This window comes from Lissotriton vulgaris, chromosome 5 (assembly GCF_964263255.1).
Source record: "Lissotriton vulgaris chromosome 5, aLisVul1.2, whole genome shotgun sequence".
Taxonomy (NCBI): Eukaryota; Metazoa; Chordata; class Amphibia; order Caudata; family Salamandridae; genus Lissotriton; species Lissotriton vulgaris.
In genome coordinates, this window is record NC_141693.1 from 1,367,348,219 (window position 1) to 1,367,363,384 (window position 15,166).

The window sequence follows — 15,166 nt, forward strand, 5'->3', positions numbered from 1 at the left end:
TGAAATCATGTTTCTCCAGAAACGTATTATTCCCTATGCTGTTGTAAGTAGGTGTACTGCATTTTGTATTTTGTTTAACGGAGAGGGAACATTCAATTTGTTTTAGGTGGTTCCTACGATAAAAAGCCATCCTTATGGCTAGTCGCACTTGAACCCTTTTTTGGTTGTACCGAAGACTGTGCACAGACTTTGTATTATTGCTTATTCTGATTGTTTATTGTACTAAGTTGTTTATCAGATTATTACTCTAGTTTGTTACACACCTACTACCCACTACTATCTTGCACCTAAAATTTTGCTTTTGCCGGCCTTTCTTATTGTCTATTCGTTCACAAGTTGTTTATCTGGTTACTATCCTAGTTTGCTTCCCACCTTCTACCCATTACTATATTGTACCCACAAGTTTGCTTAATCTCCCGTTTGTTTCCCTTACCCCGTATTTACTGTAAAGCGCTCTGATATCTGCAAAGGTCTTGTCTGCGCTATTTAAACTTTGAAAATAAAAAAAAATGAAATGTTTTCTGTAGAAATCTTCATGAACCAATAAGGTGATCTCAAGTTTGAATGTGAGAAGTATTTGATGATACATGTTGAACTATGGGCTTTTCATGAACCAACCTACTTATCTTTACTTCACAGTGTATAGTGTAATGTAGCGTGAATAGAAGCCAAATACATTCCTACATTTCTACCACAAGGTCACATCACATTAGTCTTCAATGATCAGATGTCTGCTTGGTTGATTGTGATGACCTTGTACCTGGCATGAAAAGTAAGCAGGATTAGTTCATGGTTATTTTAAGTTATTACTGGTTTTGATTCTGATGACAAAGACTAAATAGATGTATTGTTTTTCGCACCATGGTGGAAAAAGTCAACTGAAAGGACTTTTTCCAGGAACATCTCTTCCCATACCTATCAATGAAGCCAGTGAAAATCTCGCAGCAGATGGAGAAAAGGCAAGTAACCGCCTTCTTTTGGCTGTCCAAGTCCGGTGGTGCATAAAATAGTTCACACAATCATCTTTTTCCAAATGTACTAGAACCCTCACTCTGGCATGTGCTATGTCTCGGCGTCGCGCAATACAGTATAAATGAATTCTACCTTAATTTAAATCATTCTGTTCTACTTCTCTGAAGGACGCTTAAAAACAGTGGTCCAATGTTACCATGTAATGAGGCAAGGCCGTCATGAATAACAGCTTAATAAATTCTGGTGTTGGATGTGCTTGTTGCCTCCCATCAGATCAGTAATGAGTGGTAAATTACTATTAATTCATTATTGTTCACATGCCATGAAAGAACATAATCCCCCCACATTACATTAGATCTAAGGCTCAGATTTATAAGATTATTGCTAACTAACAAATCGTCACATTCTCTGCTCTTCTGGAAGCTGGCACTGAGGAAAGCAGTAAATAACCACACTGAAAAGAGAGACATTTATACAGATGTCACTGGAACTTAAGATTTCTTATAGGTCAATGCACAAACATATGGTGACAACCACAAAATCAAATTGGTAACTTGCGATGACTTACCTGTGTAAAGAATTGTACCAAAGTATCCTTCAAAGAGGAACATAACTGAACCCGGACAGTGGTTGGCATCTAGTAAGGTTACAGTCATGGTCTCCAGGCCAAGTTCATCTAGGTTTATCTTGTGGCCCGCACCTATTTCTAGAGGACGAATCAAGTTTTGATTTACCTAGTGTAGGAAAGATCAAAAAGGCTGAGTGAGAACAGACAGAGGAAAATTAATCTCCAAGATTTACTTGGTCTTGAAACAGATTATGTCACTGATCCTCTATCATTGCGCTACCATTGAAAATAAGTATCAAACCTACACTGGCGAGAATCGAAGACTTTTAAAGCTCAGTAAGGATGTTCAGTAGCCAAATATTTATTGATAATTTCATTATTTATTTTGCATTTATGAGCTTAAGCAATTTCGTTCGTACTATACACACATCTAAAATAAATAATCAAGTATTACTAATCTGGAAGCTGGTCTAGTTTAGTAGACTTTAAGCACAATGACTTTTCTGTAAGGTCAGTAGCCGATTTGTTTTCAATTTGTTGCATCCCGGCTGTGTTCAGGAGCAAGGAACCTAGTACTTAAAGATCCCATGCACAATTGGTAAGGGGGAACAACAAGAAGTGAAGGGCTCCACTACATCCAACCTATGTTACTATATATAACATGATAATTTGGTCCTTTGAATTCATGGATTTGTTTTTCATGTACAGCGTGCCACCTGCTCTTGACTGAAAGTTCCTGCATTTAAAGAGAAAATGTCATTTTTTGAGAGCAGTTAGAAGTCTGTGGGCCCACTGAATGCTCTTATAAAATATTTTTTAAACATTCTCAAAGGGGGAAGGGAACCCTTTCCCTTTACCACCAGACTTAAACAGGTGGCACAGTATTACTGTTTGAGACTGGAATTTTGGTGCAACACATCAGATTTTGGAAGGGATGCCCAAAACACGCACTTCCAAATACTGAATTGCTAAAACAAGTTGCCATTCGGGGGCATGTTACTGAATCGCAATTTGTGGTTTTGCACATTTGAAAAATAATTTTTGTGGTTGAAAACAGCCCGAGCCGAAGAATCATACAGTTTGCGACGGCAAAAAAACTTTGTACATCTGGCACTAGGTTCTTAACGTAAATAAATAAGATTTTGGTACAAATTTTTAACTTTCGCCAGTGAAATCACAAATGAATAGATTACAGAACTTTACCCTTATAAGGATGTAGGCTGCAAGAATTCATTTAAAATGGATTTACAATATTTCAGGAAAAAACAAAATAGTGAATAGATTGGCATTTGGTGAATTTCCAAAAGAAGAAAGAACTAGGAATAGGCACAGTGAAGTCCAAGGGTACACCAGGACTAAGCTAAAGGCACGAGTAGAAATAAAAGGCTACGATTTTGGGTAGTGGAATTAGGCTATGGTCAGCAAGGTTTGAATAAATATTATTGGTAGAGGTACGCAGTACATTGTAGGGCAGGGATGTGGAATTCCTATAGCCCGACTCCTTGGACATATTGTTTGGGGTCAAGGGGAACAAGTTTTGATGTGTATTTTGTCCTTAGGACAAGTAGGCCCAACCCCTTGCAGCACAAACCCTTTGGGGCTGCCAGTTCGCAGTACCACATTAAGGATCAGGGAAGGGCACTGCCTGCAGTTAAGTTAATATGTGTGTGTATATGGTAATGCTGTTCATTGTTTTGTTTATGGTTTATTAATTGAAAGCCTTTATTTTTATAATGAGCGCTCTAAGTAAATGTAAGTTCTGATGCACTGCTGATAGTGGTTCCAATATAAAAATGTGTACACACGGTTTCAAAGTTTAGCAATATGAGGGTATGCATATTGCTCCCAGAATACTCTCTGATTAGATGCAATTATTTGCAGAAGCTTGAAAGCTCTCTCAGTGAAGCCAGCCGATACAGAGAGTGAGAGAGAATTTTAACACACACAAAAGGTCATGGTTACGGCCAGACCAAAATGTTGGGCCCAATTATTAAAGAAAGTCTCAAAAGTGTACCCTTGGTATATGTCCTTGCATTAAGTGCAGCTATATGGTTATCGTGAATTCACAAGAATTTCCAGAAGTAGGGCAATAAATAGTACTCCTAGAAAATATTTTTGAACTGCATTTTAGCATGAGCAAATTTGCATGTGTAGATTTCCTCATGCGAAAACCTGAGTGTTTGCAAGTTTATTTTCCCTCCAACCACTTTTTTCCCAACTCTGGAAGAAGGTTTACATCTGCCTTTGTCAGGAGTGAATTTCCAACACTTCTCAGTATGGGAAAAGAATAGAGAAGAGTTGTTGAAAACCCTTAAAACATGCAAGTTAATTGGTTTGCCCAGATCAAAAGGGCATTCCAACCCTGGAGCTATTGCTTACCACTACCTTCAGTCCCAGTATGTGGATCTGTGGAAACGTGGTAACAAAGGGATTGCTAGTATTCCAACACTACTAAGCACTGGCTTAATTGGAAAGGCTATATAGGAGCTCTTATATAATGAGATTGCTACTGTAATATGTCACCGCACTACATGGCACTAAAGCGACAAGTGGATTTTGTTCCAGGACAAGTAGATTTATGAAGCAACCTGCCCCATGGACAAGTAGATATTTTACTAAATTCCACACCCCTGTAGGGGTAGGGATACAAGCATAATCGGTGGAGTATTTGATAATCTATTAACGTAGAAGTACAAGACATAAGGCAAGTATAGAGATACTAAGCTGTAAGTGAGGAAGCATACTTGAGAGAACGCAGGCTGAAAGGTACTAGAGCATAATAAATGATAATGCCATTATAGTACAAGTAGGGATCAAGGACTACGGTAAAGAAAAAACACAAATGCAGTAGGGGTGAGGGGACAATGTGGATAACAGAAGAGGAATGAAGAAAAGATGATAGTAAATGGGAGGGGGTTGAGAAAGTGTGGGTTCCTGCCACAATCAAGACAAACAGAGGGTGGAAAGGGAATTCAAATTAAACAAGGGCTCGATTTGATTCATTTTCATTGTTTTACAAAGATCACTTCAAGATCAGTTTTGTTTCTCTGCTAGTGGATTTAACTATTAGGTCTGGGAAAATGGATACTTTCCAAAGAGTAGACATTGAAAAATACTTGACGTAGCTCGTATATGCTCTTGCTCCACCGCCCAACCACCAGACTTCACTCTGTAAACCAAGCAACATGTTATTCTCACAATCTTTAATAAGTATCTAACACTTGTGTAGGAAAGCGCCTCTTTTTGCCTGGTTACGCCCTAACTTTTGGCCAGACACCTGATTCAAACTTAACTGAGTGTATGCTGGGATCCTACCAACCAGTTCACAGTACGTATGTTCTTCCCAAAAACTGTACCTTTATGCCCACAACTAGAACATCTCTGGCCACAGGTAAACACATTGTACAAGTTACCAGGAGTACCAAGGTCACTGTGCCCGAAGAAGGCCACTAAGGGCTGCACAACTATTGTGCCATCCTTAGAGACCCTAAACCTTAAAACCCACATACTGCCATTGCAGGCTGTGTGTTTTGGTGCGGAGAAAAAATTAAGAGTCAACGTGGCACACATCCTTGTGTGCCATACCTGCAACCCACTGCCTGTGGCCCAGGTAAGTCGCCAATCAGGCAGGGTGCACTAGATCACAGTTGAGGGTACAGCTGCACGAGCACTGCATCTCTACAGTGTCTAAGTCCATTCTTAGAAGTGTGTAAGTACATTCTTAGACATTTTAGTTGCAGTAAAGCCATAGTGAGTATATGGTCTGGAGTTGGTCATTAAAAACACCACAGTTCCATAATGGCTTTACTGAAACCTGGGAAATTTGGTAGAAAACGTTTCAGAACATTAGACCCACACTGATGCAAGTGTGGGATTTTATCTAAAATGTACTCAGAGGGCGTTTTAGAGATTCTCCCGAAAAAACGAGCCCTGGTGTGGTTCCTGAATGGCTACGAGTGATTTGCCACCCCAGACAGGTCTCTGGACCCCTGGGTAGAGGGCCTCCGCTCTCTAGGTCCAGAACAAAGCTCATCCTGGGCAGAGGTGTCATCCCTGCTTCCCCAGGATGGGCTGGGTTCGCGAAAGGGAAGTTTCAAATGCATGCCACCTTTGTTAGCTGACCCTGCCTTTTGCTGCCTCCAGCAACTGGTTCCCACCAGTTCTGACCCCCACCTTTGGCGGGAAAGCCGGCGGGAAAACCAAGAAAGGAAGAGAGGTGTGCCCACCTTTGCCAACCCTACCCCTCAGGTGGGGGATGAGAGAGGGGAAGCACATGTCTCAGTCCCTTCCATCTTGAAGATGAAGGGGCACAGCTAATCAGAGAGAGGCTTGTTCCCCCTCCCACTGGAGGGTGGCATAATAGGGGGTATACTCACCCCAAGGAAGGAATCCATTGGTCCCTACCATGACACATCTGTAACACCACATAATGTAGTATTTAGGGGCAGCCCTGAACCTTGCCTCTTCAGACTGAAGAAGAAGGACCATTGAACGAGGAAGAAGAGGACAACAAGTGCTTTGGCCCCAGCCCTGCCGGCCTGTTTCAACTTTGACCTGCTCCCAGCGAAACCCCGGCGTCTCCAGCAGCCAGCAGCCATCCTAAACCTGAAGGACCTGCCCTGCCTTTGCCAAAAAAAGACTGCCTCCCGTGAGTACCGGATTTGCTCAACCAAAGAACCCATCACAGGCTCGGATCCAGCCAATTCGCTGTTCTGCACCCGATTACCACAAGCTCAAGTGGCCCAACATCAAGAGGAGGCCTCCCCAGCGATCCTGACCTGCCTCGACCTTCTGCCCAATGCCTGCAGCCTCAATCTGCAGGCATTGACCGGAGCTATTAAGGAAACCAGACACTCAAAAACATCCCTACACCTAACGCCCCACTGCCTTGGGTGGCCCGACCAACAGTGTCCAGGCATCCCCCAGCAATCCAACTTACCTCTCTTGCCGGGGTCAACCCTTAGAAGGTATTACCCCAAAACCGGTCCCAGGATGCTTATTTCATGTCCGGAAGGACCTGGCTTAGCAGTTCGGGCTGTACTGTTCCCACAAGGAACCAGGTCAAGATTTGCATATAGGTGGGTCTGAACAGGGGTGGCGAAGAGAGCTAAAGAACTATGATGGATCCAACCCAGATCTGTGACTGGGGGTGAGTGTTTGAAAAGTTTCAGTGCTACTTCCATCATCTCCTTGTGTTTGCTTTGTTCGCCCTAAGTTGGCAGGGTATGCCCAGACGTAGATGCCTTGCCCACTTTGCCACTGGATTCAAGCTAACCTGGCTGATGAGGGATGTTACTCCGAAAACGGTCCCAGGATGCTTGTTTCCGGTCCAGGGAAGACATGGCTTCCTAGTTCGGGCAGGACTGTTCCCATAAGTGTCAAGACTGATTTGCATATAGCTGGGTCTGAACTCGGGTGGCGAAGTGAGCTAAAGAACGATGATGGATTCAACTCAGATCTGTGACTCAGGGTGAGTGTCTGAAAGGTTTCTGTGCTCCGTCCATAATCTCCTTGTGTTTGCCCTTAGTAAATCTCATTGACTAAGCCTGCAGTATTTCTTCTGACCTGGAGATCTCTATTAGAAACAACAGGCCTCCAAATGTCTTCTTGGCACTCTGCATCTGACCGACAGGTGGTGCAGCTCCTGTGCTGATTGTTGGCCCCTGCAGTGTTGATCTGAATGCTTCATTCACACAACTGAGTTGCCTCCTCCTAAGCAGCTCATAACTGACAGTCCCCTAACGCCATGGCTGACACTGGGCCTCTGCACGCTGCAGCCAGCCCACCTAGTGCCATTGGTGGTGCAACTCAAGTGACTCCTTGACCCTTACGGAACCTTGGTTTTAACCCCAAATACCGAGCCTTGTAAGTCATTTACTTGCCTGCAAACCAATTACATTCTTTTTCTTTGTGGTTATTCCTTTTGTAAAGTTTCGACCTGCTTTTCTTGTATGAGCAAATGTAACTGTACTTTGAACAGTAAATTGTCTTACTTACCTTTGTATTCTAGGTCCCACAGTGTGATATCTAGGCATATCACCCCAAGAAGACCATACAACTAAAAAGTAACGCAAAAGTAATCCAAAGTATTTTCAAAAGTACTATGAAATGTTTTTAAAGCAGATACAAACATGTAACTTTTCCCAATTCCATCTACAATTGCATTCCTGTGTACAGTTTTGCATTTGAAAGTATATTTTACCTACCTGTGTTAATTTCTGCTTAGTTCTAAAAATAAAACAAAGTATACCTTTTTATACTTACCTAATTGGTCTGGATTCAGTTGCAGGGTGTGAGTCATCAGTTCTTGCCCGAGTGAATGCAATAAATGCTTCACACACCCTCTGATAAGCCTAGCTGCTTGACCATACTACAGCACACAGAGCTGTTAGTAATTATCTAATTTAGCCTCTGCTATACTTCTGGGAATCCACTGGACTCTGTGCACACTATACCATAGTTTGGTATAGTATATACAGAGCCAGCTTCCTACAACTTGCCATGGATTTCTCTGTAAAAAATGAAGTAGTACTCATCGATTGCCTGGGCAACAGTTAGTACTTCAACACATTGGAAGAATGTACTCTACACAAAATGGATTACAAGGAGTAAAACATTTGTTTTACAGGCAGGAAATATAAGGACCTACTTGAGAACTAATTCCACTACAAACCCTGGTAAAGATTGTATTTTCTTCATTTTTTTTTTCAAAGGTATTTTTATTGAGATTATAAAGGAAGACAAAAAGAATGTGACAATCCCGCACAACCTCCCTCGCAGGGGGTAATCATAGAAGCGAGTGACCAGAGGCATGTAGCATGTAGAACCACCCACGTTCAGCCCGTAGGAGCAGGCCTTAGGAGGAGCATAAGGCTCCCCTCAGTGCATAAATAGAGGCATCACAGAGTCAATAATCGAGTCAAGGAGGGTAGCTTACGGGTTCAGAAGATAGCAAAAAAATGAGCAATATGTAGTGCGTTAGGCCTCTTGTTGCCTCAGCTATTGGCCGGGCGGCACAAAACAAGAACCCCCTGAACATTCCCCCCTCCCACTCCCTCCCCCCCCCCAATGGTGGTGGCAACATCCATACTCATTCATTTATTCATTTGCCATATTCACACTTGAAATAAGTGAAGCGCCCATACTGTGGATGGGCATACTGCTGACGGCAAACCCTTAGAGAGAAAGCGGACCATGGGGCCCCAGCAGAATATGAAGTTGTTGAAATCTCCCAGGAAGATATCCGCCATGCGCTCCATACTCAACAGCTTCCATAGTCTTGCATGCCATTGGGAGATCGCCGGGGCCTCCGGTTTCTTCCAGGCTGCGGCTAGAGTAAGCTTGGCAGCACCAATACACAGCCATAGTATTTTTTTTGTTGGCTCTAGTCTGATGTTCGAGATCTGGGTCCCGAAGGCCCAGCAGAAAGTGAGCCATCGAGTCCGCAATCGGGTATCCTAGTAGCTCCTTAATATGGGACAGGATCTCCTCCCAATACGGGCGGATGATCGGGCAGTCCCACCAGATGTGGCGGAAGTCCCCCAGGAGGCAGCAGCCCCTCCAGCATCTATCCGAAGAATTCGAGAAGATCCGATGCAATTTGGCTGGGTATAGGTACCAATCCATGAGCGTCTTAAGATGCGCCTCCCGGAGTTCCACCGAATGATTATGCGCAGCGATGTCACGCCATAGGTGCGACCATTCCACATCTGAAATATCACGCCCAAGGAGTTCCTCCCAGAGTCCCATATATCTCAGGCTTGGCGATACAGCAGTAGAGAGCAGAAGATTATAAATAAAGGAGATTACACCTTTCATTGTGGACGTCCGGGATAGGAAAGCCACAAATGGGGATGGCGGTCTCGTGGCCACATCCCCGACTGCCGGAGACGCAGCCCAATGGAGCAGCTGGATGTAGTGGAAACGTTCAGATGCAGGGACCCCGTAATCCAGTATGTAGTTCTCAAAGGTGAGTGGGGTAGAGCCATGAAACAAGTGCGTGAGCGCATGGCAGCCCCCCTCCCTCCATATATCAAAGGGGCCCTCCCGTAGGGCAGGTGGGAAAGCTGGGTGTAAGGGCGTAAAGGGAGACGGGAATGATGTCCACGGGTCATCACTAGACACTGTGTCCCACACTTTCAGGGTAGAGCCAGTGGGAGTACTAATATATGCGTTCTTGGGTCTATCCCCCTTCGGTTTCCACACTAGATCCCATATCGTTCTCCCCGCCACACTCCTGTCCATGTGAAGCCAGTGTTTCTCCGAGGTCTGTTGGGACCATTCCACTATAACTCGTAGCTGAGCTGCCTTGTAATATAAGTGCATGTCGGGGAGGCCCACTCCACCCTCTTTCCGCGGTCGGCGGAGAGTAGTGAAAGAAAAGCGTGCCCGACCCCCCTGCCTAACGAAACGAAGCATTAGCGTTTTGAGGCGCCGGAAGAAGTCCATCTCCAATGGAATAGGGAGTGCCTGGAAGAGATATAGGAATTTGGGGAGAAGGGTCATCTTAAGCGCATGTATTCTCCCTAACCACGATATGTACATTGGCTTCCAGCGGCCGAGGTCGCCCTGAATCGCTGCCAATAACGGGGGGAAATCCGCGGAGTACAGCTTCCCAATTGTAGGGGTCAAATGGATCCCCAAGTACAAGATGGAGTTGGAGGCCCACGACCGCATCGTGAGCGGCCGCAGTCGGCCCACCTCCGCCGAAGAGAGTGTGAGGTTAAGAATATAGGACTTATCATAACTAACCCTAAAGCCTGCTACCTCCTCGAAGCGCGACAAGGCGGTCTAGACGTGCGGAAGGGATTGAGCTGGGTCCACGAGGGAAAGGAGGACGTCATCAGCGAATAGGGTAATTTTGTGTTGCTCTCCAGTAAAGGGAATGCCACGGATCTCCTGGTGCTCCTGTATGGCTAATGCTAACGGCTCAATGCTCAGGGCAAAGAGTAGGGGGGAAAGGGGGCAGCCCTGCCTGGTGCCTCGAGAATGCGAGAAAAAAGCCAACAGGTGACCATTAACCGCTACTCTAGAGCGGGGGCTACTGTAGTTCGCCCTGATCATCGAGAGAAGTTTAGTCGAGAAGCCTAAGGCCGACAGGGTGTGGAATAAGAAGCCCCAATCCACCCGGTCGAAGGCTTTTTCTGCATCAAGGCCCACAAGAACCGCCGGGATCTTGAATCTACTAGCTTTCTCTATTAGGTGTATCACCCTTCTGGTGTTATCCTGAGTCTGACGACACTTAATGAATCCAGATTAGTCCGGGTGAATAAGCGCCGGCATCAGGTCCTGGAGTCTCTTCGCAATGATAGAGGAGTACAGCTTGGCGTCAAGATTGAGAAGAGCTATTGGTCGATATGAGGAGCATTTGGATGGGTCTTTTCCCGGTTTGGGAATAATCGAAATTACGGCCTCGGTCATGGATCCCAACGTTTCCCCGGTGTCGGCTATACCATTAAAAAGGTGCACCAGAAAGTCGCCAACCTCGGTGGCAAAGATCTGGTAAAAAAGAGACGTATAGCCATCCACCCCAGGTGCCTTATGGGGCTTCAAAGCCTTAATGGCTCCCAAGACTTCCTCTCTAGTGAAGGGGGCCGCCAGTAACTCATTCCACTCAGTGAAGACCTGGGGCAATGGGAGGCTGCTTAAGAAGTCTCGTTGTTTCTCGGGGTCTAGGGCATATCCCGCGTAAAGTGATGTGTAGAAGTCACCGAAGATGTCAGCCTTGACCTTGTCGCGGTACTGCACAGTCCCGGTGAGTCTCGGATACCCCCTATGTATTCCTTCACTCTTTGGTCCCGGAGTTGACGAGCTAAGTGTTTCCCCACTTTGTTCCATTGGGAATAGGAGAAGCGACGCAATTTCAGTAGGGTAAACTCCGCTCTATTATTATAATGAGCCCTAAGTTTCCCCCTGACCGCAGTCAGTGGGCGAAGTGTCAGCATGGAAGCGTTCAGTTTGTGCGCCTGCTCAAGAGCGGAGAGCTCCCTCTCCAACTCTTCCCGTTCCTTTCGCCGCAGCTTGTTGAGGTTAGCATTAAGGGCCAAGCAGGTACCCCTCAAAGACGCCTTAAAAGCGTCCCACGTGGTGAACACCGACGTATCCTGCACTGGGTTGAGTTCAAACAACTCACGGATGGCCTTGCGTAGATCCTTACATGAGGTCTCGTCCCGGACAAGAGAGGCCGGAAAGTACCACTTGCGTTGGTCGTCTCCCCCCATCGACCAGTGGAGGCAAAGAGCAAGCAAGCTGTGGTCGGAGACCGAGAGCGGGAAGATTCTGGCTTTGCGGATGTCTCCTCTAAGGGATTGACTCAAAAAAATGTGGTCCAAACGGGAATAAGAGTGGTGGACATGGGAGAAAAAGGTGAAATCCCGAGAGCGAGGATGAAGGGAACGCCAGCCGTCCATTAGCCCCACGCCATCGATCAGCTGCTTTGACTCAGTGGAGAACAGACCCGCATCCGATCTCTGTTGATGAGAGCCATCAAAAATAGGTTTCCTTCTACAAAGTCCTCCACTCTCTGCAAGAGATCTTGAATATAACCGTTTTGGTCCACAGGCTCCCCGCTTCTCCATAATCCGGCCCCCCGCCTTCGCCGGGTCCACTCTACCTCTCCACCCCCACCCGCATCAGAGGACCAACATTGTGCAGCCATCGAAGCACCATCCTCATCACAGCAGACCTTCAGCGCATCTGAACCCAGTTCTAGCTGGTCATAACATAGGTGTATAGCATACCATAAAGTAGAAGCCATATCCATCCATACATCCAGGCCACCACCACTGGCCCCCCAACTCCCTGTCCTCCCCACATCCCCAACAGCCCACCCAAACTCCCACCCCCACCCCCTCCCCCAGCCCAAGAGACTGAATAGCAAACCATCATATCCAAACAAAGCAATGAGGACTCTCAGTAAGAAACAAGCAGAACAAATCAGAAGAACTGACAGTCCCGAAATGTGGACGTCAAAGGGTATCCTACGAGAACGGGGTGTCGTGGCTATAGTTAGTGATCCCCCAGAACTCCGGACCGGGGTGTCTTATCAAAAGTACATAAATACCCACGGTACCTGAAAGATAGGAGGGGGCGTCCCTCCGACGCCAGCCGTTCTTCACCTCCGGGTTCAGGCTGCTCCAGAGCTATCACGCGTAGGTGACACCGTCACCGTTGCCACAGAGGCAACAGCTGCACCCATTTCCTGCAGGCTGATTGATGGATCCAGTCTCCCCGATGCAGTAGCCCGACCCACTCTTTGCCAGGATGGTGAGCGCCGTCTCCGTCTCGTTGGAGAACTCCCCCCCTACTCGGGGAAGGAGCGGCATCATTCAGGCCCAGGAGGTCCTTGGCATCCTTCAGAGATCTGACCTGCACCAGCCTATTCTGCCATCTAAAGACGAGGCGAAAGGGATGGCCCCAGAACTAAGCCACATTCTGGTCGCGCAAGAAGGCAGACACCGGCCGAAATTCACGTCTTTTTTGGAGCGTCGAGGCCACCAGGTTCTGAAACAGCTGGTGACGGTGGTCCCGAAATTGCAGTGAAGACATCCCTCGGGCCTTCCGGAGAATACGTTCCTTCAGCTGGAAGTCGTGAATGCAGACCAGGATGTCAGGTGGTGGGGCCCCTGTGCCCCTCGGTAGGCCAACTCTATGGACCCTGTCCATGTGGATTTCATGGAGGTCCTCCTCTCCCAGGATCTGCAGGAAGAGGGCCTCTACATATCCCCGCAAGTCTCCAGCTTCTCCATCCCAAGGTACGGCTCGGATGGGGATGTTATTCCGGCGGGACCTGTTCTCCAAGTCTTCTGCGTGAAAGGGAAGTTCCCGATTCTGCTCTGTGAGCCGGAGTACGTCCTGCTGGAGCTGATGTACATCACCACCCAGTCCTAAATCATGTTCTTCCAGTGTGGCCACCCGTTCTCCAATGCCATCTACCTCTCTCCTCACCTCGCGGAGATCCGAAGCCAGCAGGGAGCAGAGTTCGGAGATGTCCTCTTTTATGGCAGAGAATAGTTCCAGCATGAAGGGCTTAGTGGCAGGCACCTCATCGTCTTTCCGTCTGGGTGAGGTGCTGGGACCTGGCGACGTCGCCTGCGGACTTCTCCTCGGAGGGGCATCCTTGCCCGGTTTTTAGTTACGGGCTTTGTTGGACATTGCGCCGTCCTTGTTGTACTCACTCCTGCCAGACAGACGTCTGATCAGACTCTGCCGTCAGATTAGGCCTCTCTGCTCCCAAGCACGCCAGCCGCCAGGCTACCCAAATCCTTGGAAGCATCTGCGGTCCAAATAGGAGAATGTCCGAACAAGTGCAGGGGAATATTGCAGGCCGGCAGGACCCCCAGGCAACAAGCGATCAACAAGCCCCCAACGCAGCTCACGGTGGGACCCTTCACCGGGGGGAATCCTCTCGGCGACCAGTTCGCCGCGGGCGGGATCAGGCCTCCTCCGGTTCCAGCAGACTCCGGTGCGCCCCACTAGGCCACAAAGCTTAACCACGTGTGTCCTAAATACCCCAGCCCACAATTCCACTAGTCCTCTAGGCTGCCACTCTGCTTCACCAGACCGTACCTTCTCCGGTCGTAGTAGTCCAGGGCCCTCCCCAGAGTGGAGGTCGGTCGGGCTATGCCACGTGTCGGTCCACCGTCTCAGGTCCACCGTCTCAGGTCCACACCAGGGCGCAGGTCACCCAGATAGTCCCAGCCGCAGGCCACAGGCACGAGATCTACCGTAGATCCGGGAGAGCACTCCAGGGGGGGAAGCAGCACCCCTCGCTCGCAGGCCTAACTCTGACTTAGGCTTCACACGCTGGGCCCACCGCCGATCCGCGGCTCGCACCAGCGGGTCCCTCCAGGTCGTATGTCAGGCCGACCGATCACTTGCCCACTAGACTAGTCTCTTGATGGTGTTCATATGGGGAGCGCGTGAGAGACCAGTCACCAGCTCCCACGAGGAGGCCCCAAGGTGATGCTTAATGGTCCGGGTCTCGAAGGCCGGCCCACCAGGCCCCACTGCCCCGGCCTCAGGTGGCGTCCACGGCCGCTTTCCACGCCTCCGAGACTGGCGTTCAATGCCCGCCAGCTGCGTACCGCAGTATCGGAAGGGCAAGGCACTGCTCCGTGGTCAAGATCCTCCGCAGCCACAGGACCCCTTGGGCCGATGTAACTCCCAGGGCCGGGGGAAAACTCAGCGCGGGCTGCGCCTGTAATGGCGACCGCGCTAGCGCCGTGCCTCCGTCAGCTCCGCAGGCCGCTCCGGAGAACTCGGTCCCTCCCAGCCCCTGGCCCCGCTGAAAGTGCCAAACTGACGGGCACTGCTGCAGAAGGTTCCCGGGCAAGATACACGGGTGGATGGCAACCCCGGGAGGTAGCTAAACAAGGCTGTAGTTATCGTGGCGCCGGAGGGACTCGGGAACACGTCCTACTCAGTCGCCATCTTGGCCACGCCCTCCTTCATTTTTTTTAACAGTTCAGCTGAACATGAGGCACAGACATTTATATAGCTCTCACAAGATCAACTCTGAACACTCATTTCTGCTTATCACAATAAGACAAATCGTATTGTTACCATCATCATATATCCTTTGAAGTGCATGGTGACCTACTTCAGGTACCAGGCTTTAAATGATTC

The 15,166-nt window shown here is 48.0% G+C and overlaps 1 protein-coding gene across 2 annotated transcripts in view; it reads right to left on the reverse strand.

The window, feature by feature from the left end:
• The window catches only part of LOC147712609 (5' exonuclease Apollo-like), a 101,791-nt gene that overhangs the window by 49,914 nt on the left and 36,711 nt on the right, over positions 1–15,166 (reverse strand). For both annotated transcript variants that reach the window (XM_086923317.1, XM_086923316.1), the window contains exon 3: positions 1,541–1,706. In XM_086923317.1, coding sequence (XP_086779443.1) covers positions 1,541–1,706 — 166 coding nt within the window. The remainder of the gene's footprint in view (positions 1–1,540; positions 1,707–15,166) is intronic.